The sequence below is a fragment of the Diabrotica virgifera genome, chromosome 6 (assembly GCF_917563875.1).
Source record: "Diabrotica virgifera virgifera chromosome 6, PGI_DIABVI_V3a".
NCBI classification, from domain to species: Eukaryota; Metazoa; Arthropoda; class Insecta; order Coleoptera; family Chrysomelidae; genus Diabrotica; species Diabrotica virgifera.
Genome location: NC_065448.1, coordinates 50,676,394 through 50,700,885, shown reverse-complemented (window position 1 = coordinate 50,700,885; position 24,492 = coordinate 50,676,394). Strand labels below are relative to the sequence as shown.

Sequence of the window (24,492 nt, the reverse complement as noted above, 5' to 3'; positions counted from 1 at the left end):
AATAATTTCTCTGGGACACCCTTTATAAATAATTATGTCAAGTTAATATTACTGAATAAAAAATTGAATAAACTTTCAAATGAGCTAGAACATGACCCCTATAAGAGGTGGTGGAAATGGAAGGGAGGGGGTTTACAAATGACAGATGTATGTCCGTAAAAATGTGTCCCCCTTAGATCAAAAATTGACTTGTTTTTTTATTTCGTTAAAATCTAATAGCCAAATATCGAAATGGACTGTTTTCTTTGGCCCACACTGTATTAAAAAAAATTGCCCGATTTTCATTTAAATGTCCCGAATTGCAGGTATTTTTTTCAGCCTTGTCCCGAATTCGACTGAATTGGAGTTGGTCACACTAAGTATACAATACAGTCAGCTACAGAAAATTATTCTCCTTGTGGATTTTATAAACAAATTAATACGTAAATATATGATACTCGAATAAGTACATAATATATAGGGTGAGGCAGATAACTGGCCTATTAGAAATATCTCGAGAACTAAAGGCAACAGAATCATGAAAATTGGAATGAAGGGGTTTTGAAGGATGATCTATTAAATGAAAATATTTTCATCTCTTTGCAACTTCCCGTTATACCGGAAGTTGCTTATAACTTCGTTTTTTTAAATGGGACATCCTGTATATTTTTACATTTTTGGATTCTCTTCGATGTCTTCTTTCTTAAAATATAAGGTTTTGTAATATTATACAGGGTATTTTAAAAGATAATTACGTTTTTTTATTAATTTCGTAGCAACATTCACACCCTGTAGAATTGTAGTAGTTTGACATCTAAAACTCTACTTACGTTCACATGATTTTTAATATACTCTACTATTGTTAAGAATCATTACTATAGCTAAACTTTTAATTTTAGTATACAGGGTCGGTCGAAACTCGGAATGAGTATTTTCTGAGTTTTCTTAAATGGAACACCCTGTATTTTTGTATTGCAGTGAAATGATATTTTATAGTACTTTTTTATTTCTTAAGCATTCCCTATACCTAACTGCTTTAATTTGTGAGTTATTGGTGATTCAAGCTAAACATTAATTGCAACAAAAAATACGTAAAATTTTATTAGGTTGGCCGTGAAAATACTCAATCCCAAATAATTTTTCAGAAATAAATACATATTAATCCAGACTGGTGCTTAAAATTACCCATAATGGTTTAGCTATCGAAATACCTACTTAGTTAAGATTGTTGGTGCGATTAACAATTAAGCACAAATTAAAGCAGTTAGGTATAGGGAATGCTTAAGAAATAATAAAGTACCATAAAATATCATTTCATTACAATACTAAAATACAGGGTGTTCCATTTAAGAAAACTCAGAACATACTCATTCCGAGTTTCGACCAACCCTGTATACTAAATTTAAAAATTTAGCTATACTAATGATTCTCAACAATAGTAGAGTATATTAAAAATCATTTGAACGTAAGTAGAGTTTAGATGTCAAACTACTACAATTCTACAGGTTGTTAATTTTGCTACGAAATTAATAAAAAAACGTAATTATCTTTTAAAATACCCTGTATAATATTACAAAACCTCATGTTTTAAGAAAGAAGACATCGAAGAGAATCCAAAAATGTAAAAATATACAGGGTGTCACATTTAAAAAAACGAAGTTATAAGCAACTTCCGGTATAACCGGAAGTTGCAAAGAGATGAAAATATTTTCATTTAATAGATCATCCTTCAAAACCCCTTTATTCCAATTTTCATGATTCTGTTGCCTTTAGTTCTCGAGATATTTCTAATAGGCCCTTTATTTGCCTCACCCTGTATAACGCATAACTACATATATTACTGGTATAGTAAAATATAATCACATTACAACAATGGAATTCGAAAGCAGTTGATTAACTTCATAACACCAAATTAACATTCTCGTCATGCATTCGACATAGGGTGGCTAATCTGTGTAGATACCATTACACGACAGTTTAGATTTGTGTAAATGGTTTTCATTCCTAAGATATAGATGGTGTATACGCAAACGATGGAATTTTTTACGTGACCATCTGGATCTTAGTATACACATACCTACATAAATTTGAAATAATATCGGTAGGAATAATAACTGTTGTACGCCATGTTTCTTCTAATTGCCATTTTACGCCAGTCAATGACAGCAAAATAGGTTATTACCTCCGATTTCTATTCTAATGTAGGGATTTTAATGAAATTTTGGGAACAGGCTCTACTTACCTCCTAATTCAAAGTCTACCCAATGCCGATATACGCTTAATATTTTTTTAAGGGTAAAAACTACCCCCTTATTGCCAAAAATTGAATAAAACTTTGAAGTTTTAAAAACTTCAAATTTAAAAATTTGAAGTTGAGCTTTAATATATTTAAAGACGGGTTTACATTACTAGTGAATAATAAACGTGGTTCACACTAAAAAACAAGATCTACACTTATGTGCAATGTTTCGAGAGAAACGTTATTGTGTTTACACTGGGCACGAGAGTTTTATCTGTTAGTAGTGGACATGGCATTATCATTTGTAACAGAGGATAATATTACAACCTGCGAAATAATAGCTAAGTACATGTTTTGCCGTAAAATTTTCAATTTCTTTCTACTACTGCGTTTCGTGCGTCATTATTTTTATACCTTGGGTCCGAATCATTCCAGAGTACAGGATCACTTTCGTACAATTCTATTAATCTAACATGACCGCGTTTATTCAGACACTCATTTTTGAGGGTAAAAGCACGTGCTTTCAAACACAAACTCTCTACGACTGTCTTTAGAGCGTGAAATATTTAACATGTTTTATGTCTATCGTGGCGTGGCGTGAGACAATCGTGCTGCACGAACATATGTTTACATTAGTCGTGTAGTGTAGTACGGGCCAACTACGTAAGCGTGAGCCACGTTCGTTATTCACTAGTAATGTCAACCCGCCTTAATACAGTGATATGACTCTATAAGTACAATATAAACTATCACTGTTGTATAATCGTCATCGTCAGTTGTATGAAGTATGTATTTATTAAGAGGCTAGAGTAGCGTGTCATAAAAACGGAAAACGCTTTCCAAGAATGCGGCTTTAATTTTGAGTATTTTGTCGAGGTATTTGGCACACATATTCGTAATATAGTAAAGAATGGCAGTACAAAGCCCGATTTGAGAAATATGTTAGTACCTATGTGGAAATTGCTCTATAATTAAATACAATATTAAAAATACGAGCCTGTACCGCCATTAAGAAGAACAAAAAAAAAACACTTTCTTCAAATAAACTTTTTTATCCCATTCCTAGATTTTGTGTCACATTGGAACTACTAAAAATTTTTATCTCTAACAAGAAATCGAACATATTGTAACTAATAACTGATTAGGCAACATAGAGAAATAGTCACTATCATTTTGACAACCATGCGTTAGATTTCTAAGTGTAATAGCACGATTCTGTTATCTGTTCTGCTATCTGTATCGATGTTACAGTTCAAGTTGATTTTCAGTTAGAGTTGACTTTTCCTAGTTCGAGTCAACTCCAACTGAAACGAGCAGTAAAAGTTTATTTGAAAAATTTAAATCAACTTTTACTAGTAGAAGTTGACTCTTCCTAACCCTTGTTAGTAAAAGTAGATTATACAATTTATACGAGTATAATCTCACGTGCATTTTTGATGAGTGTGCGTCTCTTTGTTTTGATCGTTTCAACTACTTATTAGTCCAGTCTGTAACGTCGCCCCCGTTAGGTAAATTATTCCGATTCAATTTTTTTGCACAAACTTACTCAAACAAATACATCCTTATAACAAATACAGTGTCAGGCGGTACCGCGGTCGAAAAATTGTTTAACCAATTTTTGTTAACCAAATTCACAAAAATAATTCTTATCTACTCTACCTCATATTATGTATAAATTTTTATTGTGTGAAAATTGTAAATATAGATAGCAGTACATGAAGGGTTTAAAGTGTGCCTGAAGTAATAATGTATTTTAAATGGGATTTACTTTTTCGCACTGTTTTTTAGCACACTTTCATATAATCAAATATCCTTAACTTTCGCCTTGTCATAGTGATGACATGTGAGCAGTAAATTACAAAAAAAGTTTTGACAGTTTTGTGGTTTGACAGAAGTTTGAATTTTTAAATGTCAAAGTTCTAAAAAATTGTAAAATAGGAATGTATTCCAGTGACGAAGAGTTGCAGTTTTTTTATTTGTTTTTTTGGAGATAAAATATTGTATGAAACTGTGCGTGAAGTACTTTTTGCGCACTTAGGCGATGTATAGCACTCGGCCCGCTCGTGCTCTAAACATCGCGTGCGTGTGCAAAAAGCATACTTCACGAACTGTTTTATAAATAACTAAGTATTTCACTCCGGACAAATTTTTTTAGATTATTTTGGTCATTCGGAGCAAAAAAGGTCTCTTGTGATTTTTCTCTAAAATTGATAGTTTTCGAGTTATACGCGATTTAAAATTTGAAAAATGCGAAATGGCCATTTTTAAGGCTTAATAACTCGATTAAAAACTATTATTATGAAAGTCAGAAAGTCACCTAATCAAAGTTTAAAGCCCCCCCTAAAAGATCCTGAAGAAATTTTTGTCATTATTTTATTACTAAGCTGTTATTTTTAATTATCAACAATGAGCGCTAAAAGCGTATTGAGGCGGCCGTCAATGTGAGTGCGAGTAAGATCCTACATTCCGACCGTCCAATGGTGCATCTCAGTCGCACTCACATTGACAGCCGCCTCAATACGCTCCTAGCGCTCGTTGTTAATAATTAAAAATAACAGCTTAGTAATACAATAATGACAAATATTTCTTCAGTACCTTGTAGGGCGGGGTCGTTAAAATTTGATTTGGCGACTTTCTGACTTTCATAATAATAATTTTTAACTGAGTTATTAAGCCTTGAAAATGGTCATTTTCACATTTTTCAAATTTTAAATCGCGTATAACTCGAGAACAATAAATTTTACAAAAATCACAAAAGACCTCTTTTGCTCCGAATGACCCAAATTAGTTATGTAAAAAAATGTCCGAAGTGAATTTTTTTTGTGAATTTGTTTAAAAAAATTATTTAAACAATTTTTCGATTACGGTACCAGCTGACACCCTGTGGATTCGTTATAAGGACCACTACTTTTTGAGTAAGTTTGTGCAAAAAAAATCGAACTGGAATAGTTTACCTAACGGAGGCGACGATAAATCCTGGACTATAAATATCACGATTTGAACATAATATACAGTAACATTTAATTTCTAGAATCGGTTGTTTGTGTGAATCAACTTTTACTAAATGGCATTGGGAAGAGTATACTTTAACTAGTTGGAGTCTACTTTTACTAGTAAATGTTGAATAAAAATCTTCATTTTATATTTATAATCAACTTTTACTAAAACCAGCCGTTTGAGTCGACTCTAACTAGGAAAAGTCAACTCCAACTGGATAATCAACTTAACTGTAACATCGATATCTGTTCAGTGCAGTAGTGTATTATTTTAAGAATTCGTTAGTGTTGATCCACAGGGAAGTAGTGTTTATTTATTATTAATTTATTATATTTTTGTGTAATAGAACTAAATTTTTGGAATATTTGAAAAAATAGATTATTTTTAATTGTGAGTTTTGGGTATAGGTAAGTATATTTTACGTAAAAATATTTCGAATTCTAATGCGAGTATATAAAGTTTTAGGAGGATTTTTTAGTCTAAAAATATCATCAATAGTTTAAAATTTAAATTTACTTAAAAAAATACACGCTTTTAATAAAATTTTCACGTATTTTGGTTTATTTTTATAAATATTTATTTACTTATAATAAAATTGTTTTTTATTACTTACATTTAGCGCGCCTATGAGTATAATGTCATTATATTCAGCCTTCATCTTAGTTATGTCAAATAATGACGACGCACTGTTGCCAAAGTTTTGCAGAACTTTCGAAAAAAGGTGTGCTACTATCTCCCGAAGTCATATTGATGACGCGCTACTGTTGGCTCTTAAAGCCCCACATTTTGATTGTATATGGATTTTTCTCGTAGCTCTATCACCTCTATAACTAGTCCATGATCACTTGGGAAATTGATCGTAATTTCTTCATAATTAAGGGCGTAGGCGCAAAATTTCGGCTTCAATGTTTTTCAAATGCATTCATTTTTTTTCGAATCCTGAGAAAACTAATAAATATTTTTGAAAAATTTAAACGCAGAATGAAAGACTACGTTATTACCGAGGGCCGAAAGTCCCTTAGAATAACCAAAAATATTCTTTTGAATGAGATATTTGAAATTAAAATTCACACTTAGTTTTCTCAGGATTCGAAAAAGAAATGAATGAATTTAAAAAGCATTGGAGCCGCAATTTTGCGCCTACCCCCTTAATTCGTAGTAGGCCTGGATCCCGCGTACCAAAAAAAGTTTATTAATAGCAAGCTGAAAATTTGTTAATAGCTTAACGGTGTCTAGTCGGACAAACTTTGATGTATGGAAACACTGGCACAGGGATGCCCAACATATTTGTCGGACAAACATTTTTTCATATATTATATAAAGGTTGCCATTGAATAAACTTAAAAACAACCTGCTAGTTTTCACAATCATAAACTTGTCAGGATGACACGTTCCATAATTAAAATCACGTTCCACAATTGAAACTTCCCCTGTTCCAGTATTCCCATACATCAAAGTTTGTCCGTCCCTTGTTGAGCTGCCCCCACTTACAAAAGTTAAAAAACAAATAGCGCTGATTTACTAGCTATTTATGAGCTTTCATATTCCGGAAATTAAAAATTTTGAGCTTGTTACACTGGGTAGGAATTTAAAATATTAGCAGGGGGCTACATAGTAGGTTCGATTTTTGAGCTCATCCCCTTAACCCCGAAACAACCCTTTAATTGATTTATCTCAAGGAAAAAATATATAATTCATATAGTCCATAAATTCTAAAAATAAATCTATAAATCTATAAATCTAATAATCCATAAAAATACGCGCATTTCAATTATTATTGAGCTACAACCCCTTCGCAATAAAGGGCAATCTTCCCGGCTTAAGAGGAATTGTACTTAAAATTAATTTAATTAATTATTTTGCGACTACATAATATCGTTTACTAATTTATGAGCTCATAAAATACGCGCATTTCGATTATTAGCCAGACCCGGAATATGAAAGCTCATAAATAACTGGTAAATCAGCGCAATTTGGTTTTTAATTTTTGCAAGTGTGGGGGGGGGCAGCTCGACAGGGGTGTTTGTCCGACTAGACACTAAGCTATTATCAAATTTTAAACTTGCTATTAATCAACCTTTTTTGGTACGCGGGATCCAGGCCTAAGATACTCTGTTTCTCTGGTGCTTTATTGAATCACACTTGTTCATTATAATATATCATATTTTTATTCGTATAAATTTTATCTTCCCATGTCTACGAATACATAAAATATGATTTACCAAAGATCTATTAAACCTCAATTTCTATTAGCAATATATTACCTCCGTATCTAAAAGTGAGGTTAATAAATAATTGAAAAAATACCTGTGGAAAAGTAAACTGTTCGGCGGAGACCTATTTAAATCGTGTTGTGAATTTAAATCGCCTAAATTTAGCTGAGATTAAACGAAATAAACGTGGAAATAGTGTGTGGAAAGTAAAATTAATCTTCACTGGACATAAATTCTCGCCAAAATAGCTATTCAGTAGCGGGTTTAAACTACAGTAAAGGTATTTACCTACATAAAGTTTATACAAGAATCCACAAATCGCTAGAATGTGTATGTGCATTTCAATTTCTAACATTATATTCTGGACACCAACGTAAATACAAAATGGGAACTGGCCACAGAAATTAAGGCGAGCATAGAACGAGCTAGAGTAGCATTAAAAAATATGAAAAAACTCCTCATCAGCAAGGATTTGTCTCTTCCCCCAAAACTACGTCTAGTTAAATGATACATTGTTCCGATCTTACTATATGGTGTGGAGGCTGGTAGACCAAGAGGCAGCGCTGAAAAATATCTTTGAATTTACTAAGTCTTTACTTTTTCACAGTTGATTACTGTGATTGTGTAGAGAAACATACTGCGGTCGGTCAAGCGAAACGTAGAACAGGGGTTACTGAGAGGGTATCAAAATTGCTTTCGTACGAAGGTAATTAAATCCATTTACTGAGGCTGAAAATCAGTACACAAATTCTAAATTAAATGTAAATAAAAGTTATTATAGTCAGTCAGCTGTATGACGGGGTCGGTCGGCCCCAATAATCGATTGAGGAAATGAAGCATTTTGGTTCGCAATTTGTACGTCCAGCATGGATTTACTTGAAATTTTCACAGAAGGTAGGGAATAGTCCAAGGATCATTTTTTATATCATGCCGTTGTCATACGCTAAAACCTTGGGGGTGGTTGCCACCCCATCTCGAGGGTGGGAATTTTTTTTACATTTTAACCATATAATTCGATGGAAAAAGTGATTCTAGGAAAAAAATGTTTTTCACATTTTCTACCTAAAACTAATATTTTTCGAGTTATTCACGCTTGAAAATAACAGTTTTTGGACGAAAAAATCGACTTTTTTAGAGGGTTTTTTGAGAATACCTCGAAAAATATTCTATATATTTTTGGCGATCAAAAGTTTCTTCAAAAATGATTTTGTAGGATTTTTAAAGAGCTGTAAGACTGTGTAAATTAAATTCCGTAAGATCCCTTAGTTTTTAATTGGGGCGGGTTTAAAGGGCTCGAATAAAGGGGTGTTTGCTGGTAAATAGAGGTTTTAAACAGCTATATCTGGCTAACTATTCACTGTAATGAAAATCTAGGCACAGGGTAATTTTAGTCATTAAAAAAGCTATAATTTACTAGTTCATAATTTTTTTCGTATCTTCAGTATTTTCGGAGATATTTTTAAGTAAAAGGTGAAAAATACCAAATTGCAAAAAATCAATTTTTCTTTAAGAGGATGGGTACGTATTTTCGGCTGCAATGCTATTTAAATGGGGATTCATTTTTTTCGAATACTGAGAAAACTAATAAGTATTTTTGAAAAATTTAAACGCAGAATGAAAGATTACATTATTGGCGAGGGCTGAAAGTCCCTTAGAACTTCTATAATGTTTATTTTCATAAGTTACAGGGGTGAAAAACTAAGAGAAATATTAGTGTGATATTTAGTTTAAAATATCTCATTCAAAATAAACTTTTTATTTATTCTAAGGGACTTTCGGCTCTCGGTAATAATATAGTCTTTCATGCTGCGTTTAAATTTTTCAAAAATATTTATTGGTTTTTTCAGGATTTGAAAAAAATGAACACAATGTCCGTGGTCATATTTCCAATTTTATCTTTGTCATACAACGCACTCAGTCGAATAGAATATTGTCAGCCTACTGTCAGTCAGACAGTGACAATCAATGACAATTTTAAAAAATATTTGACATGCCATCGGGAATATTTTGAGTTGTTTCACGCTAGAAACTTTTATTACTTTTTTTGAAAGGTCTAATTGTATACTTGAAAAAAGATTTTTTAAGTTTTCCTCGAGAAATGCAAATTTTTTCCAATATTTGGCTTTGAATATTTCAAATTATGCATTTGATGAAAAAAGCTAACCTTTAACATGCCGTATCTCGGTTAGTACTGGTCTTAAAGATATTTTTGGAAAAGAATTTGGTTTGTGTTACTAAAATATACAATTTTGATATTCTTAGTTTTTTTATTAAATGCATATTTTTCGAGGTATTCTCAAAAAACCCTCTAAAGAAGTCGATTTTTTCGTCGAAAAACTGATATTTTCAAGCGCGAATAACTCGAAAAATATTTGGTTTGCGAAGAAAATGTTAAAAACATTTTTTTTCTTAGAATATCTTTTTCCATCGAATTACATGGTTAAAATGTAATAAAAAATTCCCACCCCCGAGATGGGGTGGCAACCACCCCCAAGGTTTTTAGCGTATGATAGCGGCATGATATAGAAAATGAACCTTGGACTATTCCCTACCTTCTGTGAAAATTTCAAGTAAATCCAGGCTGGACGAAAAAAGTGCGAGCCAAAATGCTTCATTTCCTCAATCGACTGTTGGGGCCGACCGACCGGCTCTGTCCCGTCTGACAGCTGACCGACTATAATAACTTTTATTTATATTTAATTTAGAATTTGTGTACTGATTTTCAGCCTTAGTAGGAAAGCAACTTTGATACCCTCTCAGTAACCCCTGTTCTATGTTTCACTTGACCGACCGCAGTATGTTTCTCTACACAACCACAATAATCAACTGTGAAAAATCCAGCATTAGTAAATTTAAAGAGATTTTTCAGCGCTGCCTCTCGGACAATTTCCACGAGGTGCATACACAGCAACCGCAAAAATTAAATGTATGGGCTAGTATTTATGGTGTAGACAGGTGGGACCATTTTTTTACCTGTCAATTTGACTGGCGATATGTAGGTATGCATAGTTACTCAAAGACGTGATTAATCCTGATTTAACTGATATTATTGAAAATGATCAATTGGATTGGGAGGAGAGGCACCATCGAATCGCCTCCTCGGTTTCAAGTTTGTCTCCCCTGAATTTTTTGGGGATGCGTAAAAAGTAAAATACATTAGAACACCACTGTTATCTTTAGAAGATTTACGTCAACTAATTGTCAAAGAATGCTTACGAATCAATCCGCAAATTGTAACGATATGATGCCAACGACAAGCGATGATGGGGGAAATCGAAGGAGTAGTGGCAGCGAGCGCATATTTAAGGCGAGCAAGAAGGATGAGAAAATCAGTCGTGGCTAGCGTATTGAACTAGCCATGGCTCGATAGCTGCTGCTAGCGGGTTGAACTAGCATTAGCTGGCTTGGCAAAAATGCACCGTTTGTAAGGTGGAACTATGCCTAGGCGGACGCCACAGTAGTGACGTGGAGTCTTGTCATGGTCGTTATCGCAGTAGGCGGTAGTAGCGAGGAACGAATGACTGCATTGCAGTGAAATGCGGTGCCTCCAGGCTACGTTGATTTAACGTAGCGAGATTGATATTGTATATATTGTTTATCGTATTATTTTAATGTTGCTATTATGATCGGATGACTGTAATAAAGTTTAATATTGTTTTTCCTTTGCAGAAGATGGAATTGTATTTTATTTTATTTGTTTTAAACTGTATATAATTATCTTAAATATATTTAATTTATTTTTAACCTGTGTTTTACTGAGTCTGTCGTCCATTGAAAGAACTACCCGTTACAATGGCGCCCGAGCAAAAATTAGAATATACGCAAGTAAACGTCGTTACTCGACGCCCGGAAAATACCAAAAATGCCGAGAGATAAAGACACAGACTCAGTAACAGGTCCACGTCGTGGATATATAAATAGAACCCGTTCAAAGTTGATTAAGCTTCTTTGTTTTCAGATTCTTAAGGAACCGAAAATGAACCGAACCGAGAATGATCCGAAAATAAACGTCGCCGATGCAACGTGCAGGAAGGATGCGGCTATCTGCTGTAGAAAAGCCTTGGCACACTGTGCCAATGGATTTGAGGTGACCACGCCCAAGATTTACATAAGAAAGCGGCTTCTAGCCAGTCATCCGAGACCAATTTACGAATCACCTAAAAAGACGACACTGTTGATGGAACCATCGAAGATGAAACCAGCAAGAAAAATGTGACCATTTGCTGTAGACAAAACCTTGGCAAACTGTCCCAATGGATTTGAGGGGACCACGAACAAGATCTACAGAAGGAAACATCTTCTTGACAATCATCCCAGACCAGTTTGCGAAAAGAAAACCGACAGAAAGTACATGCCTTAAGAGTAAACCGTCGCAGATGCAGCCAGCAGGAATAATGTGACAATTTGCTCTAGAAAAGCCTTGGCACACTGTTCCAATGGATTTGAGGGGACCACGAACAAGATCTACAGAAGGAAACATCTTCTTGACAATCATCCCAGACCAGTTTGCGAAAAGAAAACCGACAGAAAGTACATGCCTTAAGAGTAAACCGTCGCAGATTCAGCCAGCAGGAATAATGTGACAATTTGCTGTAGAAACGCCTTGGCACACTGCTCCAATGGATTTAAGGGGACCACGTTCAAGAGCTACAGAGGGAAGCATCTTCTTGATAGCCATCCAGGACCAGTTTACGAAGTAAGGAAGAACCAACCAAGACCACACCGTTGATGAGTCCAAACCGTGTTGCACACACGGCACAAAAAAAATGTATGCTACATTTTTTTGTTTTCCAAAGAGAAGGGGGTGTAATGATATGATACCAACGACAAGCGATGAGCAGATCTACCACAGACGACCGGAGGAGCATCCGTGTTGGCGCATAGCACCGCTGGGGGAAATCAAAGGAGTAGTGGCAGCGAGATCATATTTAAGGCAAGTCAGAAGGATGAGAAAATCAGTCGTGGCTAGCGTATTGAACTAGCCATGGCTCGATAGCTCCTGCTAGCGGGTTGAACTAGCATTAGCTGGCTTGGCAAAGATGCACCGTTTGTGAAGTGGAACTATGCCTAGGCGGACGCCACAGTAGTGACGTGGAGTCTTGCCATGGTCGTTATCGCAGTAGGCGGTAGTAGCGAGGAACGAAAGACTGCATTGCAGTGAAATGCGGTGTCTCCAGGCTACGTTGATTTAACTTAACGAGATTGTTATTGTATATATTGTTTATCGTATTATTTTAATGTTGCTATTATGATCGGATCACTGTAATAAAGTTTAATATTGTTTTTCCTTTGCAGAAGATGGAATTGTATTTTATTTTATTTGTTTTAAACTGTATATAATTATCTTAAATATATTAACTTTACTTTTAACCTGTGTTTTACTGAAACTGTCGTTCATTGAAAGAACTACCCGTTACAAAATGCTTCGAAATGTAGAAAAAAGTCTTTCAGTATCTCAAAACGTATGTAGCTTTTAATTTGATGGTAAACAGGCAGAAAGAAAGAGAGAGAGAAAGAGAGAGAGAGAGAGAGAGAGAGAGAGAGAGAGAGAGAAATAAAGCAGTCTCATAATTCAGAACTTATTTATTTCTACTTATAAAGCTCCAGGATAGAATATGCCGCTCAAAATTCATTTTTGAGATTTGCACTTTTTTTCTTAAAAATGTTGTTGCCGTCTCAAATTAGTACGATTAAAGGCTTTAAATAATGTACCTACATTGAAAAACGCTAAAATAGGAAATATTTTTGTATTTTTGTTAGCCAGTTTATCGAGAAACTCCAATTGAAGCAATGAAAAAGAAGAAATCTACAAAACAGCTTTTTTATTATCATACTGAGATAGATTTAGTAAAACTTTCATGACCTATACCTGAAAAAATAGTATTTTTACTGTAAAAATGTAGTAGAGCACCCAAAATAACGTTATCATGCATAAAACCGATAAGACACAATTTTTTGTAGAACAATGTATCAATATTAATTATATTATTAATAATAATAATCATTAGTGGTATTAATGATATTGCGCCATATTCCTAGTTTCCCATTGCTAATGATATTAAATCTAAATTTATTATTTTTAACAATAAAATAATTGGGTAGGTATTTTAGTAATATTAAAAATTCGTAGGATTTATGCTTTTGTAGAAGTTGGAGAATAGACTATTTGTGAGATACACCAACTATAGGGAAACCGGTGCTTTCCAAGATAATAAAATAACTAAAACTGCTGTAGTAGCAATCGGCCAACCAAAGCGTCCGACGCAGCATATAAACTACTAAGTGGCTGCAAGCTCAATGGCGGCGTCTATAATAAAAACGTATGACATAGAAACTTCTTATTTTCGCCCTAAAATGAGCATTCAATCTAAAAATCAGAGTTATATTTATATAAATTTAAATATAATAGTATATTTAATCATAATTATTTTAAATATTGAAGGAGAATCAATTTGAACCATTAAAGTAGAAAGGTAACTTAAGGGGAACGGAGCAAAATGCAAAATTTTGACGCAGGTCAAAATTTTTAATGTGTTTTAAATGTATTATTTTTTTTTTTCGAATCCTGACAACACTAATAAGTATTTTTCAAAAATTTAAGCGCAGAATGAAAGACTGCTTTATTAAAGAGGGCCGAAAGTCCTTCAGAATAAATAAAAAGTTTCTTTTGAATTAAATAATTGCAATTAAAATTCATGCTAAATTTTCTCTTTTATTTTTACTCCTGAAACTTATTAAAATAAACATTATAGAAGTTTTCAGGGACTTTCGGCCCTTGGTAATAATGTAATTTTTCATTCTGTGTTTAAATTTTTCAAAAATAATTATTAGTTTTTTTAGGATTAACAAAATGAATACATTTATAACACATTGAAAATTTTGACATTCGTTAAAATTTTGCAATTGGCTCCGATCCCCTTAATACTAGTCATTTGCATAGCACATGGGAATATAAAAACTTTATCACTGCTTAAATTGATATTTTTGTCTGTATAAAGAAAATAAAAATCATAACTAATAAACTACGTTAAATCATTACTCAAAAAAAAACTTAAAAAAATGTATTTATTCAATACTATAAACATACAGACAACATGAATAATCTTATCACTAACTAGATTGCAGTCCTTGATTAGAACAACTAGGTCTGGATCCCGCGTATGAAAAAAAAGTTGATTAATAGCAAGCTTCTCTCTCAACAAGACAACAACGGAGGAGGAGGAAAAGAGAGAATTCTCGTCGTTTCCTCCTCCCAGGGGAAGTTTTAATTGTGGAACAGGTTAAAAATTTGGAACGGTCAGACCACGAAAACGGCACATGTATTTTGTCCGACAGAACAGACTTAAACTCTCCGAACAGAGATTAAACTCTCATGCAAAAATCAGACTGCTATTTATCACCAAATGGGCGTTTTAATGAGTGGAACATGTAGAATATGTCAAATGACAGGAATTATGACAGGTGATAAATAGCAGTCTGATTTTTGCATGAGAGTTTAATCTCTGTTCGGAGAGTTTAAGTCTGTTCTGTCGGACAAAATAAATGTGCGGTTTTCGTGGTCTGACCGTTCCAAATTTTTAACCTGTTCCACAATTAAAACTGCCCCTGTTACAGTGTTCCCATATATCAAAGTTTATCCGACTAGACACCCTTAAGCTATTAACAAATTTTCAGCTTGCTATTAATCAACTTTTTTTTCATACGCGGGATCCAGACCTAAACATAAATAGTAGTCCAGAGAAATAAGATTTTTCTCGTAGCACATTCCCCTCCAGGCCGAAACCAAATTTTTTGAGTAATATGGACATCTATATTATTAATATCATATATGTTTCCTGCAGCCGATTTTGATGATATACATAGTTATAAACAAATGAAGATCAAAAACGGTAAATTTTCGCTTTTTTCGTTTATTACCAAAAAGTGAATCATTCTAAACAAATTTAAAAATATCAAAAAAAAAATTTTGAGATTTTATAAATGTTCATAACTTATGTAAAAATTAAGTTAGAACCTTCTTTTTACACGAAATTGCACGAAAAACTTCCTGTGCTTAAATTATGTTTTAAATTTTACAGGAATTGGTCAAATAGTTTAAAAGTTATTTAATTTGTTTAAGTATCACAAATTCGTTTTTTTTTTGCAACACTATAAGTCAGAAAATTATGAGGTTACAGTAATACTTCGGACAGTTTATGAAAGAAGAACATTTATAGTATTAACTTATACTAATTAAAAAAGACGACAAAAAGTAATTTTAAACAGTGTAAAATTATTTTGCAAAAACATGTCGATTTTTTGCTTACTTATAAACAATTAGAATAACTTTTTAACCGTTACCCGGAGAAAAATTATTTTTTCATATTTAGAAAGACTGAATTTTTATACACATTTAGAAAGAAAAACAATTGCCCTAGGACAATAAGGGACGAAGTTAGCCCCCTTTTTTTAATTCACATGTTCTTGCAAAATAATTTTGCAATCTTTAGAATTATTTTTTGTCATTTTTTTAAATTAAATTAATAGTGTAAATCTTCTTCTTTCATAAACTATCCAAAGTATTACTGTAACTTCATCATTTTCTGACTTATAGTGTTGCAAAAAATTAATTTGGGATAAACAAATTAAATAACTTTTCAACTATTTGACGAATTGCTTTTAAATTTAGGGTATGATTTAAGCACCATAAGTCGCAGCATTCCGTGTAATAAGAAGGTTCTAAGTTAATTTTTACATAAGTTATAAATATTTATAAAAACTCAAAATTTATTATTTATTTTGCAATTTTCTAAACAACCAATAAGGATAGACATGTTCAGCGAACGTCATATTGAAGGTTTTTATATAATTTATTAGTTTCTTACTCTTATCACTAAATTACAAATTAATCTCAAAAGTTTTCAAAAAAAACCTAACATTTAAATGATTTGAATTAGTACGAATTAAAGACAGTAGAGCGTCGATTAACCGAACTAATTGGGGGGACATGGGTGTTCGGAAAACCGATTTGTTCGGATAATCGAACTATATTGAGATTGTCATACATATTTATCTATAAGTGAATAAAAACCATATTTATATAACTGTAAATTTGTTTACACCTTGATAATGAGTATAATGACAAATAGCAATTAAACAAACAAGTGCAGTCTTTGCAACAACATATTTTTGGATACACAATTGAAGAAAATTGAAGATATTTTAAGCGTTAATTACTAACGCTTGCTCAGTACTCGAGTGCGGGGAGCGGGAGTCGGGAGTTCGGATAACCGGTCGTTCGGTTGATCGACGTTCCGATAATCGACGCTCTACTGTAATAATATTATCTCGATACATACAAGATGCCTTAATACTTCTAAAGTCGGTGAACTCTACCAAATATGTTATAAAACGCTGGACGGAAGGGCCGCCCGAGAACTTTATCGTACCGATCTATTATCGTACCGATCTATTATCGTTATCGTACTAGATACTGCCATTCTATAAAAATAACAAAGTCACTCGTTATTTTGATATTTTAGAAACACCTTGTATACTTGAAAATATTTTATGGTTCTACGCATCATTAATTCCCGCATTTGAGAAAATGTTCGGGGACACACTATAGATTATTGCATAAATCAATAGAATATTAGTCATACTTTCATTTCAAATTAGTCCATTTTTCTGAGAAATTAATAGTTTACAATATTTGCATTTTACTGCATGGATTGTAATGAAATTTTGGGAGTAGCACAAAGCCCAATCGCCTAATTCAAAGTCTATCCTATATACTATGGCGCTTTTATCGTGGGGGCGGTTCTCACCATAGGCGTAACCAGGATGATCCTAAGGGGGGGTTACAACTACCCGAAAGGGGGGGGTTACAACTACTGGAAGGTCTCTGAAGGGTATGGTGTTAAGCGTATAGAGCTCAAAGTACATCCCAATGGGGGGGGGTTATAACCCCCAAAACCCCCCCTGGTTACGCCTATGGTTCTCACCACTTCTCGGGGATAGAACATTTTTATTTGCGAATTGCATGGAGCAAAAGGAAGAATTTTAAGAAAATTTAAAAATGCGCCCTATAATTTGATCTTATTTTTTTCACCCGTCCAACTTTTTGAAAGTAGAAATAACACTATTGCAAAAGAAAAACAATGCATTTAAATTCTGGTGAATGAGGGGTTAAATGTATGTACTTCTCATTTTTCCTTAAAGTACATTAGTCATATATTTTTTTGCACCATATCTCGCTTAGTTTGAATGTAACCGACATTTAACAGTGCTCATTTTAAAGGCCTTTTCAAACACTACAAAAGCATGAGCATTTTGAGCATGCACCAAAAACCAAACTCTTTTTACCTACCATATCTCTTTTTGTATTATATATAGAAAATTTACGAAGGAACGAATCTCTTTGTTATTTATAATTAAAAAAAAAATTATATAGTGTTTTTAGTTTGATGCATAGTTTTTAAGGTATTCACAAAAAACCGTCCTAAAACGTGTCATTTTTAAATGAAAATGGCCAATTTTCAACTGCGCATAACTCAAAAAGTATTGAGTTCTCAAAAAAAAGTATAGATCAGTTTTTGCTTAAAAATAGGTTCTCTAGCCACTTCCATGCTTATTTTGACCAATAAATTTTCCACCCCCTTGAAGGGGTGGGAATTGCCCCAAGATAAAAGCGCCATAGTATATAGGGTAGATTTTGTTTCTTGAGCTATTCCCTACTTACTGTGAAAATATCAAGTACATCGATGTAGTAGGATGGAATTCGGAGCCAAATACCCTCATTGACTGCCCTATAATAATGCTCTGCTATGATCGCGTGAGAGGACACACACAAGATTCTAGCAAAATTTCAATTTTCTGTAACTTTTCGAGTTTTTGAGTTACAGCAACAAGTTTTATGTCATTGGAAAGATAATTTTACATTCTTTCAAAATATGTAAAAATATACAGGGCGTATGTAAAAAATTAAGATTTATTTTTCATTTCCGGTTAAACCGGAAGCCATATTGTGGGTAAAATTTATTGTGCTAATAGATAATAAAGTACTATATATGTCTGCCAAATTTCAAATTTTAGTTTCTATTACAGAGGTAGTTACGGGCACTCGAATATTTTTTAATAAAAAATTCATAACTCCCCTCCTATGAGGAGTTAAGAAACCTGACCAATGTTATTCAATTTACCGATAGGATATCAAAAATATATCAAAAAATAAACAAATTCCTTGGAGTCATTTTTGAGAAAATTTAGTTCAAATTTATGTCAAATTTTGACCCCTTAAATATAGGCAACCCATAACTTTTTCTGAAAAACGATAATATTCTTGTTATAGCCCCATCTTTAGGCTATATAAATGTTTTTTCAAATTAAATTTATCAAACAAATTTTTAGATTGGTAGGGAAATGTGTCGGGTGGGCGGTCGGCCATGCTGGCCGCCATTTTGGATTTGGAAATGTCAAATTCCGTATTTCTATTTATCTATCGATGAGCTAACTTTAAGTTAAATTTCATTCGTTTCGGTCAAAATTTGCAAAAATGGGCCCCAAATAACCCCCCTATTTCGGCCCCCCTTTGAGAGGTTTTTTTTAAAAGCTTAGTTTCTCGACAAAATTCTCTTAAACTTACTCATACCGAATTTCATCGAAATCGGTCCAGTAGTTTTTGCTGGGCGGTGGCGACATACGTACGTACATACGTACGTACATACGTACGTACATACTTCCGACATGTTTTTTTTATTTGCTTTTTAGACTCAGGGGGACTCAAAACGTCGAAAAAAGGTGAAATCTGAAAAAAATTTTTTTGCACGATCCTATAACTTTATCTATTATACTCATACTGCGTATGTAGTACGATAAAGTAAAAAAACGGGTAAGCGATGAGAGGTCGACAAAAAATAAGAGCATATTAATCCTTAGGTATAAAGCGGTAGAAAATAGCTATGCAGGGCCAGGGCTCAAAACTGGTGTCAAAAAAAACCTGCAAGGATGGAAATATATTCCTTTTACATCATGTTAAATTTATTAAAATGGAAACTTACCACAGTTTATTGGTTTTTTCGCCACTTAAAAACATAAATTAACGTTGTGTGCCAGCTCTGCAACAAACTCACAATGGCAATATTCTATTGTTTCATACTCATAACAAGACGATCAATAGTAACAGATGTAATCCAAAAGATTGCCATTTTACAACGGAACTGGGCAGGACACAGAAAAATGTAAAACAATCGTTTGGACGGAGCGAAACATTTAATACCGACCAAGAACTAATAAGAGAAGTAGAGACAGACCTTAAATCAGATTATTTGTCATTCTCATTACTCTTGTGATTTTAGTTTTTCAACTTGTAGGGGAGTGCATATAGATTTTCACTTCGGAAAAAATCAAACAAGATAGAACTTTTTGTGATTTCATTAAGAAATGTTTAATAAACAACATGTCAAAAAGTTCTACTCGAGAAGTGGGTGCTTCATTTTTTAATAAACAAATGAATTACGAAATTAGATGTTTTTTTAAATAACTCAAAAAATATTAATTTTAGAAAAAAACTGACTTGACCATTGAAAAATTCAGAAAATTCTTATTATTGTTTTTAGTCATCCTTGCCTCTTATCTATGTAAATTTCTAATTTTACTGTTCAAATTATTTTGTTATTTTTGTTACTTTGATATAAACAATCACAATTAGGAATATGATTCTAAATTATTGTGGAGTATTATTGACTATACTTAATAAAAATGCATAACCAACAAATTATCGACGCTGATTGCTTTGTCCATGCAACAATAAAGTGGTATTTGTAGTTATACTAATTAGCATTGAATAATTAATTAAATATATGTGCACGAATAAATAATTAATTGAACATTAATAATACTTTCCATAATTATAAAGCTAAAATGAACTTTATCACCTATTTAAAATATTACGCTTTTCTGGCCATGACAGAAATTATAGCCCGTTATTGGTGGAAATTATTATACATCAGACACCACGTAACTCCAAATCAAAAAAATTGACCAGATAGTAAACAAATGATACACAGTTGAAAGACATAAATTTGTACACACTTGAATGAATAAATGAATGAAAAGATAGTATATCACATTGTGTAAGAAGTTCTTCTTCTACACTTTGGTGTACTATTTTGTCACTTCCTTTAAATATACTGAAATTGGAATAAAGTCGTATTTTTGAAACCATTTCATAAAATATATAAACCGTATAAATTACACAAACGGTTTAACACAAACTTTGAAAAACTCTTGAGAAAAAGAATGTAATCTTCAATCTAATAAAAGTAGTACATAATTTATAAAATGACTATTCTTTGATTAAAATAGAAAGCAAAATCTGAATGAATCCATTTGAAAAAAATACTAACGTTCCAGACGAAAATATATATATTATGTATTACATACATGGCTTAAAATAATTTTGTAGTCTCCCTTCTATAAGTTTGACGAATGTAACAATTTTCTTTATTATTCTCTACAACATCTGAGTGATAGAGTGATTTCCATATTGTTTTGCATATTTTTTAATGTTGTCATTGTCCAAACTCATTTAATATCTTTCCGGTGGTTTTTATGCTGCAAAAGACCGCCAGTTTGGCGAGTCAATTTGTGATGAAAAATTGGTTGGTGAGTAGCATATCTGTTGTTGACTAGTTTTGTAGTGATGTTATAAATTATAATCTCATATTATATTGATGTTCATCGGCGACCCGCTTCAGGAGACACGCTTTTTAAACAAGAGCTTCAGGAGACATAAGGTCGATTCTCACTATACCTTTCGTTTACTTTCCATATCCGTGGCATTCCGTTTCCATAAAATATTATTAAATACAAATCATATAGTATATGCCCACTTTCCGTTACGTTTACCTACCATTCCCGAAGCCTTGCGTTCAATATTGGCCACGTATTTTTCGGCGACGTCTCAGGTACGCTATGGATAGTGTGAATATTGCGGTGTCGGTAAGTTGGTCGAGAACACTTCGTCGACGGAAAATTGGTCGACAGCATTTGGTCGACAAACAGTTGGTCGAATGCACATGCACAATTCATCGAATGGACAATTCGTCGACGAACATTTGATCGAATGGATTTTTCGTCGACACACTGTTATTTATCTTTAGGATAAAGGGATTAATGGTGACAAACGACGGGTTGTTGGTTTTTATTTTGTTAACTGGAATATTGTATTATACATTTTATTTTTTTTGAGGTTTTATTAATTTTTTTTCTAAATCTTAATTATTTTTAAATTTAATGAAAAAGTTGGCTGCGGTGGGAGAGTAGACAGCAAATATAAACCGATATTTTAATTAGTGATGTTGTACCGTTCTTCTTTTTGGTGTCGGCGTACTTGCGAATAGGGATGGACACAAGCTCGAGCTTAGCTCGGCTCGGCTCGAGGCTCGGCTCGTTTGACGAGCCGAGCTTCGAGCTCAAGCCTGTTTGTTTCTTGCGAGCCGAGCTTCGAGCCGAGCCAAATTTTTTTCGAGCCGAGCCGAGCTGAATTGGAAACGAGCCGAGCTTTCCTTAACGAGCTTGTCAATATTTTAGCTAATACTCTAATATTTTTTCTATTTATTTTTGATACCACTGATACTTTTGTTTGAGAATAAGTAATTTAGACTACAAATATGTATTTGCAATATACAGTGTGTCCGTAATGTATTAAATAAATGGGATATTTCCTAAACTAAAAGTCTTTTGAAAAAAATCTAAAACACGTCGATTTTTAATTTTAATGATCTACATTTTACAACCAAATTTAATTACACAGAGTGATACACATAAAGGTGATGACGCCATCGGATTTTTTGTAAATATAACAGCTTCATACACAATACCTGCAAAAGGTAAATATGTGGGCTAACAATTATCGGACCCTACTTTTCAAAGGTAATTGAAACGAGTCGCATAACATCAGTCTTTAACGGGGTATCTCGCACCTACTTTAATTTATTTATTTCCCAGTAGAATTAATCCTGGAGGTTTTGATGAAAGTTTATGGTTTCAACAGGATATTGCGCCTCCGCATTATGCTGTAGATGTTCCAAGGTACGTAGACGAAATTTTTCCGAACAGGTGGATTGGAAGACGTGGGAGTGTGAAAATTTAAGATAAAGTCATGTATCAATTACTGTATTACTTTCAAATTCTTAGATTAATAATTTGAAATCAATAAAATTTATTTTCATAGCGCATATCTTTGAAATTCTGTCCGTTAGACCCCAAGTATCATACCTTTTTAACATCAGCTCATTTTTATCGATCTAAAAATGTCACAACGTAGGTACAGAGTGTACATTTACCTCATACATATCAGCTTAATGTATATCACCCTTTATAATCAAATTTTATGGTAGAAGGTAGAACATTAAAATTAAAACTCCACGAATTCCAGATATTTTTAAAAAGGATTAAGGAAGTATCTAATTTATTACATATTTTACGGACACTCTGTATAAATTCCTTTTTAAATAATATTCTTGCATTTCGATTATCCCTAATATCGTCACTAAATATTTGAATAGGATTTATAAAATGCAGTTATGTACTTCTCATTTTTACTATAGTTACTCGGAAGAGGTAAAAATTTTAATGTAGGTAGAATCCCAATTTTATAATCCTCCATAAACTTAAACTGCCTCTTGTAACCTTCTTAAGAATTTGTTTATCAAAAAGACTAACTTCTAGGAATGCGAATATTTACATTTTACCATAACAAAAAAATATGTTCATAGGGTAATATAATCTACCCAAAAATTTGAATCTCTATAATAATTTTATTAAAGGAAAGGTACTACTACCTCGTACCTCCATACTTGAATGGTTTTGGACATAATGATATGAATTTAACAATAGAAATTTACTGTTAATCTGTACAGTTGAATGTTTTATTGTAACTTATTTCTCAGTATAAACTTTGCTAAATCTGTAGGTATTAAGAAAATAATTCCGATTTTAAGAAAACTAGCACGTTTGTATTTTACGGGTAGTAGGAAAGAAATCTAATAGTTATTACAATCTTTTCAGTCTTGAGAAAGAAGTTGAAGTTGCTGTTCGTCCATTTCTGTTTAGGAACCTAATTCCAAATTTTTCGCGTTTTTAAAATGTTTAATTACGATACTGATGATAGTTTTATGGACACAAATCTTCCTTCTCCAAGTCCAAGTGAAAATAGTGAAGTGTCAACTAAGTCGACTGAAAGCGTTAGCGGCGATTATACTCTTGACGAAACTTCGACATTTCGGAGCAAGTTTACATGCTTTTTTGAGTTTAAAATTATTGACAAAATAAACAAATTAGCGACATGCAAATTATGTAACAAACGAAAAATTAAAAGTGAGTTTAAAGTAAAACTTTCCGTTACAACTACTTTAAAAAGGCACTTATTAAGTAAACATCCAAAGGAATATGGTACTATTTTTCCAAAGCTGTCTCAACCTGGAACTAGCAAAGCTGGACCACTTCATAATTTCTTAACAATTAAGGTAAGAATACATTTTACTATTGTAATGTCAATATTCAAAGTATTAACGCCAAAGTTTTCGATGTGCCAAAACAATGCAAATATTCAAAAATAATATTTTATTATTTTTTTGCATGATGTTTCAGTTTTTATTTATTATTGTTGGAAAAAAAAGTGTAATAAAATTTTTTGTTCATAACCAGTTTTTTTGGGAATTTTCTTAATAAAATTTTGGTCGATGTAATAATCTGATAAATATTTGGCATTAAATAATTGCTTAACGTTAAACAATGTTGTCAAACTGAGTAAAATTATAAAATTTTAAGCTGTTAGTTTTCAGTACTAACAATTGCATTAATTATAATGAAAATTGATATACCTACTTAACCTAAAATGCAAATCCGAGATCCATTGTCTAGTCGCAACAGAGGGGGTCCCGTGGGAAAGTTCGAGCTCCCCGTGATGTAATGGTGGTATTATAAGTTTTTGGGTCGCTGAATCCAATGGAAGTGGTCTGGAAGCCCAAATATGGTCCGTTTAATTGTTATTAACAAATTATGGTAAAATAAGGGCTTTAT

General features: G+C 32.8%; 2 protein-coding genes across 3 annotated transcripts in view; both read left to right on the top strand.

Annotated features, from left to right (window-relative positions):
• The window catches only part of LOC126886067 (triadin-like), a 98,377-nt gene extending 75,816 nt beyond the window's left edge, over positions 1-22,561 (top strand). The window contains exon 3 of the mRNA XM_050652909.1: positions 22,420-22,561. Within this exon, the coding sequence (XP_050508866.1) occupies positions 22,420-22,561 (142 nt within the window). The remainder of the gene's footprint in view (positions 1-22,419) is intronic.
• Positions 1-24,492, top strand: part of LOC126886960 (dentin sialophosphoprotein) — a 484,697-nt gene that overhangs the window by 302,974 nt on the left and 157,231 nt on the right. The window lies entirely within an intron of this gene.